Source organism: Sarcophilus harrisii, chromosome 2, assembly GCF_902635505.1.
Source record: "Sarcophilus harrisii chromosome 2, mSarHar1.11, whole genome shotgun sequence".
NCBI lineage: Eukaryota > Metazoa > Chordata > Mammalia > Dasyuromorphia > Dasyuridae > Sarcophilus > Sarcophilus harrisii.
Window position 1 is genome coordinate 126,383,466 of NC_045427.1, and position 26,702 is coordinate 126,410,167.

At 34.2% G+C, this 26,702-nt stretch overlaps 1 protein-coding gene across 1 annotated transcript; it reads left to right on the forward strand.

Annotated features, from left to right (window-relative positions):
* Window positions 1-14,680: 14,680 nt before the first annotated feature.
* Window positions 14,681-26,394, forward strand: LOC100926615 (indoleamine 2,3-dioxygenase 1). The gene is made up of 9 exons (XM_031949488.1): window positions 14,681-14,777; window positions 14,879-14,992; window positions 17,112-17,230; window positions 18,406-18,420; window positions 19,003-19,102; window positions 21,263-21,380; window positions 23,814-23,865; window positions 24,551-24,699; window positions 25,592-26,394. The coding sequence occupies exons 2-9, from the start codon at window positions 14,957-14,959 to the stop codon at window positions 25,942-25,944; spliced, it is 942 nt and encodes a 313-aa protein (XP_031805348.1). The 5' UTR covers window positions 14,681-14,777; window positions 14,879-14,956; the 3' UTR covers window positions 25,945-26,394.
* Window positions 26,395-26,702: the final 308 nt, after the last annotated feature.

The window sequence follows — 26,702 nt, forward strand, 5'->3', positions numbered from 1 at the left end:
ATTTTTTGTTCCTTCATTCCTTCTTTTTTTGTTCCTCTCTTCCTTCCTTCCTTCCTTCCTTCCTTCCTTCCTTCCTTCCTTCCTTCCTTCCTTCCTTCCTTCTTTCCTTCCTTCCTTCCAGCATCTTTCCTTCTTTCCTTCCTTCCAATCTTCTTTGCAATCTTTCTTCCTTATTTCCTTTGTTCCTTCTTTCCCAACTTTGTTCCTTCCTCCATTCTTCCTTCCTCCTTCCTACCTTCATTTCAACATTCTTTCATTCCTTGTTTCCTTCCTTCTAGCATTCTTTCTTTCTTGCCTTACAATATTCCTTCCAACTTTTTCCTACGTTTCTTTGTTCCTTCTTTCTAACCTTCATTCCTTCTTCCTTTCTCCTTTCCTTCCTGATTTCTTAATATCATTTCAACATTTGTTTCTTCCTTGTTTCCAGAATTCTTTTCTTCCTTCCAATCTTCTTTCCAACCTTTGTTCCTTCTCCTTCCTTTCTCCTTTCTTCCTTCCTTCCTTCCTTCCTTTCTACCTTCCTTGAAACTTTCCTTTCTTCCTCCTTCTCTTCTTCCATTCCTTCCTCTCTTCCAAAAATATTTCTTCCTTCCTTTGTTCCTTCATTTGTTCATTCCTTACTTTGTTCCTTCATTACTTCCTTCTTTCCTTCCTTCTAGCATACTTTCCTTCTTTTCTTCCTTTTCTTTTCAATATTGCACCCAATCTTTCCAAATTTATCATGCTGCACAAGAAAAATAAGATCAAAAAGGAAAAAATGAGAAAGAAAAAAAGGGTAAAACAACAACAACAAAAAGATGAAAATACTATGTTGTGATCCATATTCAATATCCACAGTTTTCAGTTCTCTTTCTAGATACAGATGGCTCTCTCTCCATCACAAGTCTATTGGAATTGGCCTGAATTACCTTATTAATGAAAAGAGCTAAATCCTCAGAGTTGATCATAACATAATCTTGTTCCAAAACTGTATTTCAAAGATTAGTACCTCTTTTTATTCATATTCCTCATTATCATTCTGCCATAATCATAATCATAATCATCAGTCCAGAGATGGCATGGACTTAATTTTTAAAAAATTTATTTATTTTAATACATATTAATTTATGAATGATGTTGGGAGAGAAAAAGTAGAACAAAAAGGAAAAACTATGGGAGATATTAAAAAAAAAGGCAGAAAAAAGAAGTAAACATAGCATGTGTTGATTTACATTCAATCTCCACAAGTTCTTTTTCTGGATGCAAATGGCATTTTCTATCAAAAGTCTATTAGGATTGCATTGGATCACTGAACCACTGAGAAGAACCAAGTCATTCATAGTTGATCACCACACATTTTTGCTGTTATTGTGTACAATGTATTTCTGGTTCTAATTGTTTTGCTCAACGTCAGTTATTGTACATCTTTCCAGGCCATTCTAAAATCAGTTTGTTCATTTTTATAGAATAATAATATTCTATTATCTTCATATACCACAACTTATTCAGTCATTCCCTAATTGATGGGCATCTACTCATTTTCCAATTCTTTGCTACTGCAAAAAAGAGCTGCTACAAACATTGTTGCACATTTTTCCTCCTTTTCCTTCCTTTATGATGTCCTTGGAATATAAATCCAATAGTGGCATTGCTCTGTCAAAAAGTATACACAGTTTTAAAATCCTTTGGGCATAGATCCACATTGCTCTCCAGAATGATTGGATTAGTTCACAACTCCACCAACAATGCATTAGTGTTCTAGTTTTCCCATATCCCCTCCAACATTTTCCATTATTTTTTTCTGTCATCTTAGCTAATCTGAGAGGTGTTTAGTGGTACTTCAAAGTTGTTTTAATTTTCATTTTTCTAATCAATAGTGATTTAGAGCATTTTTTCATATGAGTACAGATGGTTTAAATTTCTTCATCTGAAAATTTTCTGTTCACATATCCTTTGAGCATTTATCAATTGAGGAATGACTTGTATTCTTATAAATTTGACATAGTTCTCTATATATTTTAGAAATGAGACCTTTATCATAAACAATGACTATAATGATTTTTCCCAACTTTGTACTTACCCTTGCTCTCCTAATAGGTTTATGGTATCATGCTTTATGTCCAAATCATGCATCCATTTTGACCTTATTTTGGTATAGATTGTGAGATGTAGATCTGTGCTGAGGTTCTGACATTTTATTTTCTAGTTTTCCCAGCAATTCTTTTCAAATACTGAGTTCTTATTCCCAAAGCTGAAGTTTGGGGATATATCAAATACTAGATTACTATAGGCCTTGATTATTGTATCTTGTGACCATAAACTCTTCCACTGATTCACCACTTTGTTTCTTAGTTAATACCAAATGGTTTTGATTACTGCTGCTTTATCATATAATTATAGTTTTGGTACTGCTGAGTCACCATCCTTTATATTTTTTTCCATTAATTCCCTTGATATTATTGACCTTTCATTCTTCCAGATGAATTTTGTTATTATTTTTTCTAGTTCTATAAAATAATCTTTTGCAGTTTGGTTGGAATGGCACTGAAAAAGTAGACCAATTTAGGGATAATTGTCATTTTTACTATATTAGCTTGGCCTAGCCACGAGTCATTGATATTTGTTCAGTTGTTTAGATCTAATTTTATTTGTGTAGTAAGTGTTTTGTAATTGTGTTCATATAGTTCTTAGGTTTGTCTTGGGAGGTAGACTTCCACATTATTTTCTCTACAGTAATTTTAAATGGAATTTCTCTTTCTCTCTCTTGCTGATGGTCTTTGTCAGTAATATATAGAAATGTTAATGATTTGTGTGGGTTAATTTTATATCCTGCAACATTGCTAAAGCTGTGAATTGTTTCTGGTAGGTTTTTGGATAATTTTCTAACTATATCATCATATCATCTACAAAGGATGATAATTTTATTTCCTCATTGCCTATTTTAATTCCATTAATTTCTTTTTCTTTTCTTATTGCTACAAATAACATTTTTTAATACAATGTTGAATAATAGTGCTGATAATAGACATCCTTGTTTCACTCCTGATCTACTTGGGAATTGCATACAGCTTTTTTCCATTACAAATAATAGTTATTGTTGGTTTACATAGATTAATTTAAGGAAAGCTCCCTTTATTCCTATGGTCTCTAGTGTTTGTAATTGGAATGTGTCTGTATTTTGTCAAAAGCTTTTTCTGCATCTATTTAGATTATCATATGATTTCTGTTGGTTTTATTATTGATATGGTCAATAGTTTTCCTAATATTGAATGAGATCTGCATTCCTGGTATAAATCCCACTTAGTCATAGTGTATTATCCTACTGATAAATTTCTGTAATCTATTTGTTAATATTTTATTTAAAATTTTTGCATCAATATTCATCAGGGAGATAGGTCTGTAATATTTTTTCTTTGTTTTGGCTCTTCCGGGTTTAGGTGTCAGAACCATACTTGTGTCATAGAAGGAATTTGGCAGTACTCCTTCTTTACCTATTTTTTTTCAAGTAGTTTACATGGTATTGGAATTAATTGTGGCTTAAATGTTTGGTAGAATTCACTTTTGAATCCAAGTGGCCCTGGAGATTTTTTTCTTAGGAAGTTCATTAATGGCTTGTTCTGTTAATCTGTTTTCTGTTAATCTGAGCAATTTATACATTTGTAAATATTCATCCATTTAGTTTAGATTGTCAGACTTGCTGGCAAACAATTAGGCAAAATAACTTTTAATTATTGCTTTTGTTTCTTTTTTATTGGTGACAAATTTCCCCTTTTCATTTTTGATGCTAGTAATTTTGTTTATTTCCTTTATTTTATCTAATCAAATTAACCAAAGGTTTATCTATTTTGCTATTTTTTTCATAAAACCTACACTTAATTTTATTAATTACTTTAATAGTTTTATTAGTTCAATTATTAATCTCTCCTTTGAGTTTCAGAATTTCTAATTTAGTAATTAGTTGGGAGTTTTAATTTGTTCTTTTTCTTGCTGTTTTAGTTGCATGCCTTATTCATCAATCTCCTTTTTCTCTATTTTATTCGTGTAGCTATTTAGAAATGTAAAATTTCCCCTAAGAACTACTTTGGCTCATCTCATAGCTTTTGGTATGTTGTCTCATTATTGTCATTCTCTTGGATAAAATTTTGGATTATTTCTGTGATGTTGTTTGATCCACTCATTTTTTAGAATTAGATTATTTAATTTTGAATTGTTTTTTAGTCTATCTTTCCCTGGCCCTTTATTGAATATAATAGTTTTTCTGTTTTTCTATAATTGAATGTGAGGTTATTATGCCCTATTACATTGTGAATTTTTGTGTAGCTGCCATGTACTGCTAAGAAAAAGGTATATTCCTTTCTGTCTCTAGTCACTTTTCTCCAGAGGTAGATAATATCTAGATTTTCTAGGATCCTATTAACCTCCTTTGTTTCTGTCTGTTTATTTTGTTGTTAGATTTGTCTAATTCTGAGAGGTCCCCCATTATTGTTTTGTTGTCTATTTCTTCCTGTAACTGACTTAATATCTTCTCTAGGAATTGGTATGCTCTATTAGTTGGTACATATTCATTTAATATCATTCTTTATGGTATCCTTTAACAAGATGTGCTTTCCTTCCTTATCTCATTTAATTAGACATATTTATACTTTTGTTTTATCTGAGATAAGAATTGCTAATCCTGCTTATTTTTACTTCAGCTGAAGCATAATAAACTATGTTCCAGCCTTTTACCTTTACTCTGTATGTGTGTCTTTGTGTCAAAGGTATTTCTTGTAATCAACATATTGTAAGATTCTGTTTTTTAATCCACTCTGCTATTTGCTTCTGTTTTACTGGAGAGTCCATCCTATTCACATTTACAGTTATGATTAGTAGCTCTGTATTTCCTTCCATTCTATTTTCTCTCCTGTACTCCTGTTCACTTTCTACTTTGTCCTTAGTAGTGGGTTTTTTGTCCCATCCCCTCACTATCTTATCTTCTATCATCCTCCCTACTTCTCTTACTCACCCCCCCCCCAGTGTTTCTGCCCTTCCTTCTCTCCAATCCTTTCCTTTTCTTTCCTTTTTCCTCCTGCTTCTTTATAGGGTTAGTTAAATTTCTATATCTAACTGAATTCTTAAGTTATTTCCTTTTGGAGCCCAAACTGCTGAGATCAAGCTTCAGACCAACCTCATTCTCTTCCCTTCTTTCTCTAGATTGTAATTGGCATTTTGTGTCGCTTCATGTTATCTCATTTGTCCCATTATGCCTACCCTTTCTCTTCTTCCAGTTCAGACTTTTTTCCACCCCTAATGTCTTCTTTAATATCATCACATCAGAGTTCATTCACAACTATAACCTCTGTCTGTGTTATGCCTCCCTCTGCCTGTTCCAGGAACAGATATAGTTCCCAAGAGTTACAGATACCATTTTTCCACCTAGGGATGTAAACAGTTTAATTTTTTTTTTAAATTCTTCCTTTTCCAAGCTGTTGACTCTCTCTTCCATACCTCTCATTTATTTTCTCATTTTTCTTCTACCTCTCTTATTTGCTTTTTAAAGTCTTTTGTGAGCACTTTCAAGCCATCTGTTTTGGCTTGAGACCAATTCATATCACTCTTTGAGATTTCTTCTATAGACATTTTGTCCTCTACTGAGTTGGTGTTTTGGTAAAAATTTAAAAAAAGCACCAACTTTTCTCTTTTTTTGGTAAATCATCAAAGGAGAATTTTTTTTTTTTTGCTTATTAGTTATATTCTGTAATGTGCTGCCCCAATGTGTCCATTGTGGCCTTCATTTAAAATAATGGCCACCAAACAATATGATTTGGTTTAATTGTATTTTGAGGACCACTAGTTTTAAATGGACAGTTATGTGTCTCAGTGGATAAAATGCTTAGTTTACAGTCAGGAAAATCTGGGTACAAATCTGACCTCAAATACTAGCTCTATGACCCTGGACATGTCATTTAATCTCTGTTTACCTTAATACACTAGAGAAGGAAAAAGCATAAGCTCTAGTATTCTGACTAAGAAAATGCTGTATGTGGTCACAAAGAGGTGGAGCCTACTGAACAACAAGTTTAAGTGGACTTTGTCCCATTCTTTTCATATTTCAAACATATATTTGATATTCATATTTATATTTAATACTCATATTAAAATTTTCTGACAATATGGATGTATTGTTATTGGTAGTAGAATATATGTGGGAATGTAAGAAAGGCTTTCTAAAAGTATCTTTTTGGAGTAGAAATTTTCATAGATTTATAGGATTTAGAATTAGAAGAGACCTTAAAGATTTTATAATCTTACCTGTTCATCTTCCAGATCACAGGAACACAAATATAGGGATGGAATTAAACTGAGAAGTCATTTAAACCAATCCACTCATATTATAGATATGGACACTGAGATACATGCAGGTTAAAAGACTTGTCCATGGCCATATCAATAGGAAACATCACAGTTGGGATTTGAACCCTACTGCCTCCCAATGTTAATGTTAGTTTCTCCAGGGCCCTGATCATTCCCAATATATATGGAACTTCCCCTAATCCCAGACCCCAAATTTGAAGGTATGGAAATGTGGATGGGGGAAAGAAAGTACTGAATTCTTGGGCATTCAACATTTTTAACTGAAATATCTTTTACATTTTTCTAAATGGCTGTGACAATAGAATTTATGCAGAAGTGTCTGCATTTTTTCTGATTACATGAAATTAACATTTGCAAAGTCCACTGGGGTGTTGAAGATGGTGAGAGGATCACAGGATCTCAAACTTGAAGGGACCTTAAAGAACAGTAAATCTATTATCTTAATTTTTGAAATGAGGAGCATATTTTGCTTAAAAGTAAATGTCTGCAAGGTAGTAAGTGGCAAAGCTCAAATTCAGTTCTAGATAGGTCAGTTCCAAAGTCATTTCTCTTTACATTATACTAGAAGGGGGTATAGAAATGAGAGCTTGCTGCATAGAGGATTTATAGCAGAAGCAGGATAAAACATTTACATACTCTAGGATAAGTTTGAAAAATGTTTCCTGAGATATCCATTGATTGGGAAATGGCTGAATAAATTGTGATATATGATTGTCATGGAATATTATTGTTCTATGGGAAGTGATGAGCAGGATACTCTCAGAAAAAAACCTGGAAAGTCTTCCATGTACTCAAAGTGAAGTGTATTGTGTACAAAATAATAGCAATGTTCTGAGATGACCAGTTGTTAATGACTTTGCTATTCACAGCAGTGCAATGATCTACTACTACTTTGAAAAACTTATGGTGAAAAATCCTATCTATACCCAGAGAAGAAACTGATTGTGTCTGAAAACATATTGAAGTGCGCGCTCTCTCTCTCTCTTCATACCATGCTACCTTTTGTTTACCCATCTTTTATTTTTTTCTTCCTTTATTAGATTCAGGAGGGAATGAGACTGTCTCACTTTCTTTGTCTTCCCCAATGTTTAGCATAGTGATTAGCATATAGTGAATATGACATTAAGAGAGATTTTATGTTTTCATAATATATACAGATTTAGTTTTCACAAAATAAATCTTTATATTCAAAGTAGAGTGTAATTTCTAGCACTAAAATGTGAAATTATAAATAAAAGTTATATTGCAAAGTATCCCTTATTAATGTATGTTTCATGAGGTAATATATGTTATGGTGTTAAGTGCATTGGACTTAGAGATATAAAGATCCAAGTTTGAATCCCATCTCAGATATTAACTAATTAACTATGCACTAATGGACAAGGAGTTTAAACTCTATGTCTAGACTTCCTTATTTGTACATGGGAATAATAGCATCTGTTGTACACTGTTGTACACTTGCCGTAAAGTCCTAAAGTAGCAATATCTGGAAAACACTTTGCAAAACTTATGCAAAATTTATCCTTTGTGAATGACTGTATTTCATAACTGGAAGTTTATCACCAACAGGGGAGTGTAACAGTTGCACTGTATCAGATGCTGTCAATAGCCTTGAAGAATACATTCTCTCCTGCTCAAAGGTCTTTGATAGATATAAGGAAAACAATTTGCAGTAGATTGCACCCCTTTTATTATATTACAACTTGTAGATGTGGTTCTTCCTTACGGAGGTAATGAAACTAGCTATTTAAGCATTAATGGCATAGTCACTCGGCACTATGCAAAGAGCTGGGCAAGACGAAGGAAGCAAAACAGTCTCATTACCTCTCTTGAATCTAATAAAGGAAGAAAACAATAAAGGGTGGGTAAGCAAAAGGCAACATGGTATGAAGATAGCCAGCAAATGATATGGAGGCCTGGTTCTGGATAGGAGAAAGAAGGAAGGATTGGAGTCCAAACTTGTGGCGTAGAGGGGATGAACATGATGGCAGGCAAAGAATATTTGTTAAGGTTGGGTTGTTGTTTTATTTCCTCCTAGTGGAGGAATATGGCTTAAGATTTTGGGAGTCCATGGTGACTTTTGCTGTGTACTGTACTTGTGTTGTCTCATAGTACATAGAGCATTCAAGGATTTTTGTAGTGAAGAAAATCTGTGTTATGGAGTCAAGCTATATCCTGAATAATATCTTTAGCTATACCTTCTGAATTGCCCTTTTGTGTAATGTGTCAGGAGCCATAAGATTTTGACAAGGTAGTTCCAGGTCTGATCAATAAGTAGTTAAAGAACTGTCACTAAGACAATGTAGTGTCTGTCATTCTTTAAAAACTGTAGACAATTCTTTGAAAATGAAATCAATGGAATTGAATAATAATCAGCAACATACATGACAGCAACTATCCATAGAGCTGACATACTATTAAGTTCCCATGGTAGCCAGTAAACACTCAAGAAGAGGAGTCTTCTTTATTTTTCCACCATAGTATATTTTTCTAAAATTTCTAATTTTTTTTTAAATTTTAGTTTTCTAAACACTAAAGCTAGTTTTCAACATTCATTTTTGTAAGATTCTGTGTTCCAAATTTTTCTCCCTATCTTCCTTATTTTCCACCCCAAAATAGCAAACAATCTGATAGAAATTAAATATGTCCAAGCCTTTTAAAAATATTTCCATGTTTGTTATGTTGTACAAGAAAAATCAGACCACAATGGAAAAAATAACAAAAAAGAAAAAATGTGAAAATACTCTGCTCTGATCTACATTTAGTTTCCATAGTGCTCTTCATGGATAAGATTGGCATTTTCCAGCACAAGTCTATTGGAATTGTCTTGAATTAATTCATTGTTGAAAAGAACCTACTCTATCACAGTTGGTCATCACCTAATCTTGCAGTTGCTATATATGATATTCACCTGATTCTGTTCGCTTCATTCAGCATCAGTTCATGTAAGTCCAGGCATTTCTGAAACCAGCCTGCTCATCATTTCCTATAGGACAATCACAGTCCATTCATTCTTATACTATAATTTATTCAACCATTCCCCAAGTGATAGGCATTCACTCAATTTTCAGATCTGTACCACTATAAAAAAAACTTCTACAAACATTTTTGCACAGGTGGAACCTTTTCTCTCTTTTATGATTTTATTGGGATAAAGACTCAGTGGTGATCCTATTGATCAAAGGGTATACACAGTTTGATAGCCGTTTGAGCATAGTTCCAAATTGCTCTCCAGAATGGTTGATTCAGTTCACAACTCCACCAACAATATATTAGTGTCCCAGTTTTCTCATATTCTCTGCCATATTTATTATTATATTTTCCTGTCATCTTAGCCAAGCTAAGAAGTGTGAAGTGGTACCTCAGGATTGTCTTAGTTTAAATTACCCTAATCAATAGTGATTTCTTCATATGACCAGAAATGGCTTTCTCTTCTTCATCTGAAAAATGTCTGTTCATATCCTCTTTATCAATTGATCATTTATCAATTTATCTATTTGTCAATTGGAGAATGACTTGTAGTTTTATAAATTTAACCCAGTTCTCTATATATTTTAGAAATGAGGCATTTATCAGAAAAGCTGGCTGCAAAAATTGTTTCCGAGCTTTCTGCTTTCCTCCCTTCTTCACAGATCTGACAGGTAGATTATTTGTTGCTTTACAAATTTGCTTATACCGTCACACTTTATGTCTAAATCATGAACCCATTTTGGGCTTATCTTGGTGGAGGGTGTTCGATGTTGATCAATGCCTAGTTTTTGTCATAGTATTTTACAATTTCTCCAACAATGTTTGTCAAATAGTGAGTTCTTATCCTAGAAACTTAAGTTTTTGGGTTTATTAAATAGTAGAGGACCTGAATTCAAACCTCAACTCTTCTACCTATCATCTATTTCACCTTGGGCCAGCTTCTTTGTGCCTCAATTTACTCATCTCTAAAATTAGGAGGTTGAACTAAATAATGGTTAAATTAATTTCTAGTTTTAAGTCTATGTACCTATGATGATAAGTTATAGGACCACTTCATTTGCCCCATAATATCTATTACAAGCTAAGATTGTCACTAAAAAATTGTAGAAGTATACATCAAGTTCAAAAATATAAGAGATCAATATACCTCTAAAATCACTTAGGGCAAATGTTGTCCTGATCAGCCTAGGTGAACATTTCTGTCTGCTTGACTGAATGAATTTTATAGTGGAGATTAATATTAGAATACTGGAATCAGAAATTCCATCTCTTGGAGTAAGTACTTTCTCTTTCTAAATAGAGATAGGAAAGATGATCTATATATTGATAACTTTTCCAATGACACATGAAGTACAGAAAATGAAACTAGTATGGTTCATGCCATAACTTTTTCTGATATAAGTGTGGTGACAAAGTTTCCTATTGTTATGTTGTTTGTGAGGGTGTGTGGAGTCATGTAGGAATCCATAAATAGGACAGTTCTGTTTCTGGACAGTTCTACCTCTCCCCAGAAGTAGAGCACTGAAGAGAAGACTAGAGACATAGCTCAAGAAAAGATGGCTCTGCTGGAGAACCCATTAGAACACCCAGAGAAATTTCACATTTCAAAAGATTTGGGCTTTATTCTGGAAGATCCATTGGTAAGATATGGAATTTAAACATGTAGCAAAATACTTTTGTTATCTGTGTTCTATTTGATTCAACTCTGTTGATAAATAATGCCAGGTATAGAGAATATCTTTTTGATTCTGGTCTTGTAAAGCTTTCATAGCATCTTGGAAGAACAGAAATATTACTTATTTGAGAAAATTAACAGTGTTCAGAGGAGTTGGAATTGGAACCTATTCCAACCATGTGAATTTACAGGATTAAAACCTCATGATTCGAAAGATAAAATGACTTTCCTGAAGTTAAAAAAAATACTAAATGGAAGATAGAAACCAGGATGGGATTCTCTCTCCTGATTTTGGATCCAGGACAATAACATTCTGTGTAGTTGATAAAGTAACCAAATATAAATCAAAATAGCTGTTATGTTAGTTTTGGAGCTAATCAAGCAAATCATTTAATTTATCTATTCCTTAATAGGGAAGTTATTTCAGAAGTTAGCCTTGAGTTGCAGTGGGCACAGCAAGTATGAATTTGAATGCACAAGACTGGGGTTTGACCTCTGACTCAGTCATTATGAGTAATTATGTAATTCATGAAATAAGATAAAAAATACTGTTTAGAGTTTTGTAAATAATAAGCTTAGACGTATAACGGTCTCTAATGCTTCTAAAGTGCTTATTTCATAGGAATGTTTATCTCTGTTTTACATATAAGCAAAAAAGAGGTTCAAAATGGCTAAGTGATTTTCCCAGGGTCACATGGGCAGCGAATGTCAGACTGGGGATTCAAATGCAGGTGTTCTGACTTCTAGACTAGTGTACATTCATTATAGTATGTTGCCTTACTGTTAGAAGTGAATAAAAGCATGTATAAATTCTTATTAAGAAAAGAGAATAATGGTAAAAATGTTGGTGATATCAGCATTATAATATCCATGCCTTAAGAACTATGGTTGTATTTTGAGTTTTGTAAAAGAAGGTGTGAAAAACCACAGTATGAACAAACCAAACCACATTTTGAAAAATGACCCATAAATCAAAAGAAGGTAAATTCAGTACTAATAAATATTGAAAAAGTCATATGCTATCTATTTAAGCAGGTTCAATTCATATTTTTGAGAATACAAATCTGTCAAGTCATGGGCTGAGTTAATATCACTATTTGTTAATAGTTTGTTAAGTTTCAGAATGAAGTACAAAAATGTGAGACAGATTTAGAAAAGTCAACCTTAGCTACTAAGTTTCCAAATTCATGTATATTAAATGAATATTCTTTTCTTGATAACTAGATTAACAAGCCAAATCTAGATTTCCAGGAGAATCTTACTTAAAAAGGTGTATCATTCACCAAGTTGAAATCTTAAAGCAGGATGAGGCACTTACTTGGGTACATGGGATTATTAAGAATTTCCAGCAATATTATAGAGCCAAAGGGTTAATCTTTAGAAAAGTGTTCAGAAAATATCTTTGTAAACTATAAAACCCTATAGAAATGCGAATAATCCTGACTGTTCAAACTAGTTTGTTATTTTGTTATTACAGGTAGGGAAAAGTGTGCTGTGATTTATTTAAGATTGTTCTGTGGTTAAGGCTTCTTAAAGAAATCATTTTAGGTCAGTCTTCTACCATTGCACTGGGACTGTTAAAATTGAATATTTATGTCACATGTTGCTTTACATAAGACACTGAATTACAACTGGACAGCTCACTTGTTTTGGGGAAGTGTGCTTATAGGATCAGTATTAGAGATCAGATTAATTTAGGTTTATTTCAAATTTCTTTATACTTTTTTCCTCTTCTTAAATGGCTACCCCCTATCCCATTGTTCTCCCCTGATTTTAAAATAAAGAGACAGGACATATTATGTGGATGGGATAGAATATCAATTACTCATTGTGAGATTGTGTGATTATATGTGTAAATAGATGTTTTGTAATAGTAGATATAAGCATTTTATATGAGCTTAAAGGCTGAAAAATACCTCAGATACCATTTAATCCCACTCCTTCATTTTATAGAGAAGGAAACTCAGGCTCAACAAGATTAAAAGTAACTTTCCCAAGCTCCTATTGATTATATGTCATGGTGTTAGGATAGAAATATAATTCCCTCCTTCCAATACAGTCCTCTTTTCCCTCTATCAGGTCCATGTATTACCTCTTTTGAATATATAATGACATTTAAATTTTAAGCAGTATGTCCTGTTCTGTGGCCTTTCTGAGCCTCAGTTTCCTTCCTTATAAAAAAGAAAATTTTATTTTCTCTTAAGTATTTTTTGGCCAACAAGTAACAGGAAGAATTGGGAAAATGGGAAGAATCAGGACTTCCCTCAACCCCACCCTCCACATTCTTCAGAAATTGAATCATTTGGGTAATCTCCAATTAGATATATTCTGTATACTCATGCTGACATTCTGATTTTAATAGTGCTGATATTGTAAGCAGAGAAGGTGGAAGTCACCTACCAGATGGTGATACAGCTTAACCAGAAACAATTCAGAATTATCTACTATTAAACAAAGGAGAGTAAATCATCTCCCAAAATCTTTTGGGTATCACAGTTTGAGAGTAGCCCATAGATTTTTCAAAAGAAGTCCTCAGTAACTAAAAAGAAGTGCCCAAATTATCATCTGTAGTCAGATCCTACTCTGTACTAGCAGTTTAGACAGATGCAAACAAAAGGAAAAAAAATTGAATTGTTAGTATTGATGACTTCCATCAGTGATGAAGATAAGGGTCCAGTGGGGCTGAAGGAACTGGGCAGGCTGAAAAGAGCAATACTGATTCAGCATAGAAAATGGTGAGAGCTCTGTTCTAGGAGGCAGAAGATAAGGCTTTGAATTTACCTTGTGATGATTCTTGTGTCATCCTAAGTAAGCCATGTTACTCCTCTGAACCTCAATTTTCATTTGATCAATGGATTTAATAAGACTTCCCTATCTACTCTCATTGATTATTATATGAAAAATATATTACAAGCATCAAAAAATACTTCTAGAAATGTGAGGCATTTTTATGCCTCTGTAGAATGTACAATTCAGAAAAGGTTTCTAGAACATTTAATATTTTAAAGAAGTCATTAACTATCAAAAACTTGTTTTCATTCTCCTACCTTCCCTATTTCCTATGGCTGTCACAGACAGGTATCATTTCAGTCTCTCATGCCCCACACCTCTGAAGGACATTACATGAATTCTGTAGGAATCCAAAAGATCATACCACCCACTTCCAGAAATAGAGGTTCTGGAATAGTAGTGAAGGTTAACACTTTTTTGACATGACCAATGCAAAAATCTATTTTGCCTCATAATGCAAGCTTGATCATTTTCTATAGCAGGAGCAGACAGGGAAGGGAAATGGATGTTTCTTAATAGAAAAATATAAACTTAAAAAAATACCAAAGGGGGTGAATCAATAGTAACTGAAACACTTGAAGTTCTGTTGAGGAGTTTACAATTTAGCCAAAGGATGAATCAGATCTGGATAAGCAGAAGTCATGAGAGAGGGAACAGAATGTTTCAAGTGAAAGGCAGAGTAAGAACTAAGGTACATAACATGAGTGAGTAGGGTACATGCTGAAGATGGTCAGGAGATGGACATGTTTAGAGTGGAGGAATGAAGAGGAATCTAGTGGTGGTAGAAGGTATGGATTTGAAAAGGGCAAGAGACTCAGATGAAGACAGATTGATTGGGAGACTATTAGAATGATGGAATCCTATTGATAAGGAAACAAGATGAGTAAATTGCATTTTTATTCTTTCTATCAAGGAGGAACTGCCTGATCGCTACCAGGTTTGGGTAAAGCTTGCAAAAAATCTGCCCACTCTGGTGGAGGAAGGTCAATTTCGGGAAGAAGCTGAGCAGGTTTGAAGTTTATTCTCTACTCATCTTTTTATTGTGCTTTTTTGTAATCTTAGAAAAGCTATTTTTGATTGTATGCCTAAATGTTTTCTTTTTTCTGGAAGCTGCCAGAACTTAGTATTGATGAACTCCAAGGATATAAGGAACAACGCCTCGCACATCTAGCACTGTCAGTCATCACTATGGGCTACGTATGGCAAGATAGAAATGTCAAAGAGGTTTGGAGATCTTGTTTTTCTCTGTTGGAGTCTTTCATTTCAGGTTTTACATACCCAACCTTTGTCCATGTTAAAACCTCCATGTTTCAGATTTGTCACAACTTCAGTTTTGCTGGGATGGTGGAAATTATCAGAATTCTCACACCATGCTTAATTAAGTTTAGAGCACTCAGAGCACAGTGGAAAGAATGATGGATCTAGAATCATAAGGGGACTTCAAATCTTAATAGCTTGGGGTTCAGCACTTCCTCTCTGAACTTCATGCTCTTTATCTATAAAATGAAGACTTTTATAAAGCATATCTACCTTACAAAGTTGCTCTGAGATTGAGGTGAGATAATGAATACAAATTGCTTGTAAATGGGAACTGTTTTCATTTTTCATAGCTCATCTTGGCTTATGATTCATTAAAAGTCTATTTTCTTTAATTGGGATTGGGATGTATTGGTCAAATGACTCAGGGAAGATAATAGATTGAGGAGGAAAGATCTTTAATGTTATAAAGTCCAATTCTTTAATTATACAGACAAGGAAACTGAGGCCCATAAAAATTAAGTAACTTATCCCAGTTTACACAGTTAAGGAGTGGAGTTGAAGAAGCCAGATCAGACTCCTAACTTCAAATTCAGATCATCTTTTCTCTCTACCACACAATTTCCAAAGCATCTTTATGTCAATAGAAAGTAACGTTAAAACATACATATATACATACGCATTCCAACAACAATCCCTTTCATAGAAAAACTTATTTTAATCAAATATTCTTTTATATTTTTTCAACACATTCTTAACATTTTGATTTTCAAAGACATTTTCACCTCAAGGACCCATGATCATTGCAATACATTCTCTCTGGCTTCCATTCTCTCTCCTCCCCTTTTGTCTATCCATATTGATGCCAGAATATTATTTCTCAAGAATAAGAACATAGTAGTTAAAAGGGACCTCAGAAGATATTCATCTAGTTCACTGCTTCTTACTTGGAAGGGGAGGAAATGAAGTCCCAGAAAGAGATGACTGAACAAAAAGAACCTACTAAGTGTCAGATATGCTAAGAACTGGGGATCAAATTAAAATCAAGACCCTATCTGCCTTCAGGAAGTTTACATTCTAATGCAGAAGATAATACAAAATAGGGTGATCGTTCTCAGGGAAGGAGTTTGATGTAGATGACTGTGAATAGATTCGACATGGAGTCAGGAAGATGAGTTCAAATCTTTCCTTTAGACATATAATGACTGTGTGATTCTAGACAAGTCTCAAAATCTCTCTGCCTCAGTTTCTTCATCTGGTGTAATAATAGAAAAAAGAAACCCCCCAAAAGGTTCATGAAGAGTCAGATCTGATCGAACAATGACTTAAACAAGAACAAGAGCATCATCTCTACAGTGATCTAAATATACTAGTTCTAATAATGGCAGTATTGTGATAGATATTTATGAAGCTTTTTAGGATTTGAGAAACCTTTTATATACATTTCCTTATTTGATACTCACACTAACCCCGAGGAATAGAAATTGTCAATGATCACATTTTATCGATGAATAAACAGACTCAGAAATATTAAAACTTACTGATGGTCATACAACTTATAAGTGAAAGAAACTGAATCTTCTGGTTCTAAGTCCTGTGATTTTATATTACAGCCATTACAGCAAGCACACTGACACACAGAATGTTACAATAGTTGTTGAATATTTCAAACATCTATTTTGCATTTGGTAATAGCATCAAAATTGGAATTAGAAGATAGATCTTTGTCTTAGATTTACCAATTAGTGAACATGTGATATTAGTGCTGTAAGTCATTTCATCTGACTTAAGAATTGCCTTCTCTGCAAAAGTGGTGATAATACCTATGTTAGCTGCCAAGCTATTTCTCTAAGTCTCCCTCAATAATCAAATAATATAATATTCCTGCATACACATGTGTGATTATTTATATATGCATATAAATTCATATATATGGACAGACACATGGTGCTTTTATAATTATGAAGTGCTTAGTAACCTCTTGCTTTTATTTTTGTAATCTAGAAATAATCCCGTTTTGGTTACCATGAAGCTGAAGTCGATGCTATTGTTTCAAATATTTACAAATGAATCCTAATTTAACTAGGTGCTGCCCAGGAATATTGCTGTCCCTTTCTGGAATCTCTCAGAGAAACTTGGCTTACCTCCAATAATGGTGTATGCAGACTGTGTTTTGGCAAACTGGAAGAAAAAGGATCCCTTAGGGTATGTAGTACTTCCTTAACTGAGCCTAGGAACACAGTGAAACTGGACAAAGTCTTTGGAATTAACATTCTCTGTTATCCCCCAATGAAACTGATCTGAAAGTTTAGCAGACATAATCACTGGATTTTTTGAATTTGAAATACATTACAGATGTATCAAAAAGCCTTTATTTTATAGGCAAAGAATCTGAGTTTCTAAGAAGTGACTAAAACAGGACCAGGGGCACAGGAGTTCATACTTGGAAGGGACCTATGAGATAATCTAGTACAACTTATTCCTGATGAAAGAATTCCCACTACATTTAGCTCTCCATAATGTGAACAACAAATTTGAGTTTCCTCCTTTAAAAATTACACTTATGTAATAAATGGCAATTAGTTCCAGCCCAAAGGGAATACTTGATGTGAAAAAGACAGTGTAAAAAAGAGCAAAGGTTAGTTTGAAGAAAGCAACCACTTCTTGGGATTTCTTGTTCACACTAATCAGGATATAGCTGGATGAAATCTTGCAGAAGAGTTTCTAGAACTCCTGATTAGAGACTTCCATAATGGGGGTTGATTACCGCCTCTGTCAGTCCATTCCAGTGCTGACTGGAGCTTTATATTATGTTTTTCCTTATTTGAAGCTGAAACCTGTCTCTCTTTAACCGCTGCTTTCCGTTCTCACTTCTATCTGCTGGGCCTAAGTCAAGAAGGAAGGAAGGAAAGAAAGGAGGGAGAAAAATGGAAGGAAAGAAAGAAGATAGGAAAGAAGGAGGGAAGGAGGAAAAGTAGAGAAAAAGAATGAAAGGAAAACAGAAAAGCTAGACTTTTTTTTCATATGAAAATCTGTAGATATCAGAATACAGTTATCATTTATCCATCTTCACCTTATTTTTCTCCTCTTCTTCTTAAGTATCTCCATTTCCTACAACCAATCTTATGGCATGTTTTTCAGCCCCTGTTTTGTTCTTATCAACATTTTTTCAAAAAACGGAACCAACAACAGAAAATTAAACAAAGAACAAGAAGGAACAGGGTGTTGCCTGAACGTTGGCACAAGCTCAAGTGCAGAACATAAAAGAATGAAAATATATTGTGGATGTAGGAATAACATTAATTAAAACTCTAAAGAATTTGGATATAACAATTTGTTTTTCTTTTTGTTTTCTTTCTTTCCTTGGATGCTTCCATAAGGTCTATGACTTATGAGTAAGTATTTTATTTTTTTCAAGGAATTATTTCAAATGGGAGTAGACTTAGGTGGAACCAATATACACACAGTATACAGGCATAGTAACTGTTTTTTAAATTACTAGACATGGCAAGAACAAGATAACTCCCACCACTTGTTTATTCTGAGAACATAGTAGGGTGGCAAATAGATTCTTTTTGATTAAATGAGACAAATTATAATTTTTTCTGTGTGTATAATTAAGTCCTTACAAAGAATGTTTTCTATCTTAATAATGTTTACATCTCTAGGTAGATATTATTACAATGATATGTACAATATTAGTTATGAAATTGATCTTTAAATATTTACTTCTAGATATAGATAGCATCACCTGCTTAAGGAAATTATAGCAAAGTGCTGGACTTGGTTACATATAAGTGTGAATTCAGATCTTGCCTTTAATACTTTACCAACTTTGAGACTATAGACTAGTACTTGCCCAGTGTCATTATCTATAAAATGATGGGGTTGAAATAGATGACCTCCAATGTCCATCCTAGTTCTTATTCTATGATATTTCACATCCTAATATTAACTTTGGGATTTCTTCTTGTTAGCAACATGGACACTCTATTTGCATTTCCTGGTGGGGATTGCAGCAAAGGATTCTTCCTAGTTTCTTTACTGGTTGAAAAAGCAGCTGCTTCTGCAATGAAGGTATATTTATTTACATGAGATTGATTTGTTTCTTGAGAGAGTCATATGACAAATTGAATACCTGTAACCACATTCTCTAAAGTCCTAGTCCAGTGAAAAATTATGGCATGGAGATGAACTTGAATTGTCACAGGTTATGCCAGTGAAGGGCAAACACTGACAGGTCATACAAGATGGAGAAGTTTCAAGTAAAAGCTCATCACTGCCTTGTAATCTGTCATTGTGATCTGTTCCTTGGGGCCCAAATCAAATAAGAGCACCACAGGTTGTTGGACAAGGTTGATTGTTCAAGAGCAACTCTTGAGGGCCAGAGGGGCCGAGATCTGTATCAGTATTGGGGAGGATTCACATTGGTGAAATCACACTTTTCTAAACATCCAATATCTTTAAAATTGAAGGTTCCAGGGGCTGGTGGTCTCATTAATGTGGATGTTCCATCTGTGAGTGAGTGATACCTCTTACCAATATGTGTTACAATCCTCTGATGCCTTTTTTCTTTTATGATTGGTACTCTTGTCCTCCTAGAAATTCTATTTAAAGAGTCTTCCCAATGTGTGTGAGTCCTTTCTCTTTGAGTTTTAACATATTGAATATACAAGTGTAATGTTTAACCATCCATTATTCTCATGAAATTTGCAATTTATTGGTGTAGTTCCTTTAGTCTTATTAATTCAAGATAGCCTTAGTTTACTGTATCCTTGATTGATCTAAAAATTGTGGAGCCTGTATTTTTTGAACAGTATTTGAAGGACTGTTTTTGATGTGCTTTAGTGAATAAGCTATAGCACACGAAGACCAGAGCCATGATATAATGAAAATTTTGTTTATTATTTTTTCAAAATATCATATTATTTTTAATTTTGCATTTTGTAATTGCATTCAGACTACTCCCGTGTGTATTGTTATAACTAGACTCCCAGCTGTTTTATACATTCTGTAGTTTATATTGAATGCAGTGTTATTGCTCTTCCTTCCTAAAAATCCTATTTATTTATTTATAACAAATTTACTTTAAAAATTTTTGAATTCTAACTTTTCTCCCACCCTCTTGCCCCTCCCCCCCTTAGCAAGAAATATGATATCAATTATACATGTGAAGTCTGAAAATATATTTCCATGTTAGCCATATCACTTTAAAAGGAAGAAAAACAAAGTGAACAATGGTTTAATTTGCACTCAGAATTTATCAGTTCTCTCTCTGAATGTTGATAGCATTTTTTCATGTGGGTTCTTTGGAACTACCGTCAGTCATTGTCTTGATAGAGTAGTTAAGACTTTCACAGCTAATTATCTTATCATTATGGTTGTTAATGTATATAAAGTTTTGGTTCTACTCACTTCATTTTGCATTAGTTCTTCCGAGTCTTCCCATGTTTTTCTGAAACCATTCTGCTTATCATTTTTATTGTGCAATAGTTCTGTATCTCAATCATATAGCACTACCTGTTCAGCCATTCCCCAGTTGATGGACATTACCTCCATTTCCAATTCTTTTCTATCACAGAAAGAGCTTCTATTAATATTGTCATACATATAGGTCTTTTTCAATTTTCTTTGATCTCTTTAGGATATAAACCATGTAGTTGTATTGCTGGGTCAAATAATATGTTCAGTTTCATAGTCTCTTGGGCTTAGTTTCAAATCATTCTCCAGAATGGTTAGATCCGTTCACATCTCTGCCAATCATGCATTAATGTCCCCATTTTTCTACAGCCCCTTCAGTATTTATAATTTTTCTTTTCTGTCACAGTAGCCAATCTAATATAACCTTAGAGTTATTTTAATTTAAATTTTTAAAATCAGTTGTAATATAAAATATTTTCCCACTATTCTTAGGTTGCTTTTTTGGTACTTCAATTGTGCTTGTAATCCAGGTCCCAAATATTCCTTTTTCATTGGGCAGATTGGTGCCTGAAGAAGTCAATTCTGAACAATAAAATTATCTAAATTGCAAATGCATAAAAATATGGACTAATAACATATGAATGTACAAATAGGAGGATTGCATGAACAAAGTGAAAGCCATCCAGATTACTTGACCCATTTTGGACTTTTCCCAAGAAGAAAAATTAGAATATAATATATAATTTTGAAATTGAGGATCATGAGTTTTTTCAGTTATGGGAGACTCTGATTGTATTTGCTTTGTTTTACTTCAAGGTAATTCCAGATATATTTGAAGCAGTCAAAAAAAAGAATTCGGAGTCCCTCAAAGAAAGTCTCCAATCTGTGGCCTCCTCTGTTTATGAGGCATATAAAACATTCCAACTTGTTCATGGTATGTAATGTATTTGGGTGAAGTAGTATAGACTCTAAATTAAAAACTTCTAATGATAAGAATTATTATCAATGGATGGTTGAAGATTGCATTAGTTGAGTTAGACAAATGTGGAAGACATTTAAACTTTAGGAGCTGTTCTAGTATCAACTGACCAGATCTTGAGCAATTCAATTTCTTCAGCTGCCAAAAGAGATAGTCATCCCACATTATTTTCAGAGTCTCTTGGAGGGTTTCATAGTTAATGTCAATACTAAAAATAAATATTATTGCTAACCCCAGGTTAAAAAATATAAAAAAATTATCTTTAATCCCCATGTAGAAAACGTCAATTTTCAAAAAAAAAATAATAAATATCCATTAAGTCATATGTTAAATTCCTGGGTTAGATATAGTGTTAGATGAGAACACTTAAAGTACATGAACAGAAGGTTTATAAGATTCTATTCATGATATGTAGATTCAGAACAGATTGGATGGATCTTTTCTATAGGAATGAAATCTGTAGCAATGAGTTCTTATTTTGTCTGGTAATCAATGAAGGATCATGAGTAGTTCTGAATGAAGAATAGCACAATGAAAAGATTGTTTAAACAGTGGCATAAAAGATGATTAGGAACACAGAGACTGGAGGCAGGAAGACTGATTTTAAGACTATTCCTTATTAGTCTATGGAAGACATGACAAAGAACTGAATTTGAATTGTGGAAATAAAGAAAGAAAAAACATGTTTGTGTTCAAGAGAGTGTATATGGTGAGAGAAATTGGGGAAGGGTAAAGAGAGATTTCAAAAATAAGGTACCAGTTTGGATTCTCTTCCTCTCTAAGGAAGAGAAAATTGGGATTGAAGTCTGTGTAATTTCAACAGAAATATAGAAGTTAGGGATTCTGCACACATATATTGTATCTAGGATATACTGCAACATATTCAACATATATAGGACGGCTTGCCATCTAGGGAAGGGGGTGGAGGGAGAGAGGGGAAAAATCGGAACAGAAGTGAGTGCAAGGGATAATGTTATAAAAAATTACCCTGGCATGGGTTCTGTTAATAAAAAGTTATTATAATTAAAAAAAAAAGAAATATAGAAGTTAGAAAAGGGATGCAAATTTTCTTTTCTTTTTTTCTTCCCTCCCTCCCTTCTTCCTTCTCTCCTTCCTTTCCTCCTTGCTTTTTTCTCTTTCCTTCCTTCTTTCCTTCCCTGTCTCCTCCTCCTCCCTCTTTCTTCCTCCCTCCTCCTCCTCCTCTTTCTCCTCTTCTTTCTCCTCCTCTTCCTCCTCCTCTTCTTCTTCTTCTTCTTCTGCTTCTGCTTCTTCTGCTTCTTCTTCTGTTTCTGCTTCTTCTTCTTCTGCTTCTTCTTCCGCTTCTGCTTCTTCTTCCACTTCTGCTTCTCCTCCCCCTCCTTCTCCCTTTTCCCTTCTCTCTTCTTCTTTCTCCTTATCTTCTTATCCTTCTCATAATTCTCTTTCTCTTCCTGCTTTTCCTCCTCTTTTTCTTTCTCCTCCCATTCTTGTCCTTTTCTTCCTCTTTTTCCTCCTCCTCCTTCTTTCTCTTCATCCTTTTCTCCTCTTCCGCCTTCTTTTCCTTCTCTTCTTTTTCCTTCTTCTTCCCCTCATCCTCTTTCTTCTCTTCCTCCTCCTATTCCCCATCTTCTTTTCCTCCTCCTCCTTCTCCTTCTTCTTTTATTCCTTCTCCTCTCTTTTCTTTGTCTCTCTCTGTATTACTCTGTCTTCCCCCTCTTTCTCTCTCTCCCACCACTTCATTTTGGTTGGGAATGGTAGAAATGAAGGTGAATTAAGAAGCTATGTTTAAACACATTGGGTCTGACCTGCTTATAGGACAACCAAGTAGAGATCCACCTGGTAGTTCCTGGGGATAGAAATCATGGATAGATATGATATTTCCAAAAGAGGGAATATAAGAAAAGATTATTTATTGGAGGTCAGGGTCATAGGTTTCAAAGAAAACAAGCAGATAAATAGGTAACAGTAAGCCAAAAGTGGTGATGCAGTGGAATTCCTCTCTTCTGCTTTGAACATAGGGGACTTCAGTTTGAAAACTGTGAGTCTTCCTTTGCCTATGTCAAGGATAAGAACCGAGGGTTGAGAGAAATGGAAGCCCAAATGATCCTCACAGAGATGTTACTAGTTTTCAGAATGGAGAATTTGAGACAGACTCTTCTAAGGGTGAAGGTCTCTTGCTGAAAGGGGGTAGAGAAGACCCTGGAGAGGGTGGTGCAAGGATCAGAGCCTATTGGGTGAAAGATTTCCTTTGTGAAAATAAACTAGGAATTCTTTAGTTGGGGAGCTTGATCTCATAGTTCTTCTGAAGATATCACAAAATACAGTGTTGAAAGAACATGGATTGCTTTGTATTTTTACAAGTTAGTAAGACAGTTAACTCATGATCTTTCTGTCTCAATCTTTCAACAGAACATGTGAATCCCAATGACTTTTTCAATATTCTTCGTGTCTACTTGGCTGGGTATGTGATTCTCTCCTTTTACTAGCTCTTCTAAACAAAGAAACTTCTCTCCACAGAAACACTCTCCCAACAACCTTATCTTCTTGCATAATATATTAGAGATAACATGGAGCTATTTGCAAGTTATAGCTCTAGATCCTGCTTCTTAGTTAGGTCTTGGTGCAGTCATTTAGAAGGGTCAGAATGATTAATTCTGGTTTAAAAGGAAAATTCATTACTAGAAAAAGTATAATATGATGCAGTGGAAAGAGCACTGAGTGTGAGTTTTGATTCTAGCAATCATTACCAGATGAGATATTGGACAAATTACTTCTCCAGCTAGCTTCAGTTTTTCTCATATGTAAAATGCGTATAATGAGAATTTTATTGGCAATCTCATTGTATAGTTATAAGAATGAGATTAAATAATAATATATAAGCACTTGAAATGTTAATGTATGACTTACTCTTATGATAAGCTACCAAACCTCCTTCGATCTGTATCAACAAAACCACTTTTTCCCTAAGGAATTGATTTGGTTGGGAGCAGGGAGGGTTCATGATCAAAAATCAAAGAGTTAATAGAATTATTTGTTCTCCCTACTTTTTATCTTCATACATATAAAAATGATTTTGGAAAACTGATGGAGGCAAAAGACTTTCTCTGGCAAATATAAGTATACCTTTTTTCCCTATTTTGTTTCAGCTGGAAGAATTGCTCATTGTTGCCAAAGGGCCTGATATATGAAGGGGTGTCAGAGATACCCAAGGAGTTTGCTGGGGGAAGTGCTGCCCAAAGTAGCATCATGCAGTGTTTTGATGCTCTGCTGGGGATCCAACATACCACTGAAAATGGTAAGTTGGAATTCTGATTGGGATTTGAGATTCAAAAAAAGCTATAAATATAGTACTATAGAAACAGACAAGGACACTTGAAGCACTGCTTATTTCCCTGGGTTGTAATATGGAAAGTGCTTCATTGAAATGAGACTTACAGATTGGTAAATCTACTTAAGAAAATGGTCAGAAAGCAGGAGTGCAAGTGAGAAGTTGGGGGAAATCAAGATCCAGAGGCTCCTATGAAAGGCCTTTAGTTATAGTGGCCTATGGAGAAGATCTAACTTCAGAACAGGATGGTAGACTCTTACCTTTCTTTAATAGTATTTCCAGGGTTTAACAATCACAAAACCATCCTACTCCAATACTTGAACTAATAATTCTAGTCAATAATAACAACAATAAAATATATCATCAATAGGTCTAATGTTTAATTGTGCTTTAAGGGTTATTTAATGAATATTTCATGTGATGATACTGCGAGGGTAGGCAGTATGAGGGTTAGTATGGCCAGGAAGTAAACAAGACTCAAAGAGGTGAATCTCTGTGTTTAAGGTATTGTTTTTGTCAACTGATGACAGAGATAGGGCTTCTGATTCCAAGTTCTGTACTTCATTTCTCTGAACCAAAGTTTCCTCTTCTACAAAATAGGATGGTAATCATTGCCCCATTTAAGGTACTGTTTTGCTATGAGGAATATATTTTGTCAGTTTTTGGGTGTAGATTGACACCTACCTTATTATAATTCTGTAGAATTATAATATAATACGGTAACCAGATGTATCACTATATTGCTTGTATTTCTTACCCTACTTGTGAGTATCATTGATTTCCCTTTCATTTCCCATCCCTCATTTCCATCCTTCTCTTCACTGACTGCTTAACACCCTATGTCTTCCTCTTCTTTCAGATGAAAAGAGTGCTAAATACCTTGAGGAAATGAGGAACTACATGCCATCACCTCACAAGATATTTCTTGAGGCAGTTGCCTCTCACTCATCTGTTAGAGATTTTGTCAGCTCCAGTGATGATATTCAGCTGAAGAAGGCCTATAATGAATGTGTAAAGGCTCTAGTTCATATCAGAAACTATCATCTTCAAGTGGTGAACAAGTATATCATAAGTCCATCAAGTAAACAAGACAGTGAAAAAGGACAGAAATCATCAGATGATGAGGTGAAAGGAACAGGTGGCACAAACCTTTTGATTTTCCTTAGGTCTGTAAGGGACACAACCAAGCGAGCTCTTTTGGAAGAGAGCTAATAGAAAACAATGTTATTATTCCTCAATCAATGAGCACTTATTAGACTTATATTATGTTTTGAGGCTTTTGGCTAAGCATACTGCACAACAACAAAAAAATCTTTGCTCTTAATAATATTACATTCTACTTGTTAATTATGCAGTTAATAGTCTTCTCTCAGTCAATCCATCAATTGCTCAATGAGTGAGCACTTGACTATGTATGAGGTGATAAATTCAGGGAATGCAGAAATGTTTTTGAAAAAGAAACTTTCTTGCCTTCAGGGAGCTTACATTACATATTGAGATTACATGGGAAAATCTAGTTCTGTGAATTCTAAGGAATTGGATGTCTTCCTTCAGTGATCACAAGGGTGTTTGTTAGACAAGGAAAAAATGCTTTGTTTTGAATGGCACTGATATTATGTTGTCAATGTATTTACATTATGATGTACTCGTAAAATTAATAAATAAAAGTTATTTTAATAGTAGAATCTGTCCTTTGGGGTTTGCTTTCTCAGTCAGGGCTGGTTTATCTTATATGTTTATGTATTTATGCATATCTATATCTGTTTATATAAGTAGCTAGCTACCAATGTGGAGTGATATAGGGAGCATAGGGAACTGCCCTCCCCATCAAGCATACTGTGTGTGCACATACTGCGTTAAATGCCTAAATTCCAGGAAATTCATGATTTTATTTGATTTTGTTCTGGTAAACTTCCTGGGATGCCTAGAGTGACTGAGTTGGGTCTGGGCAAGCCCCATTTAAGAAAGCT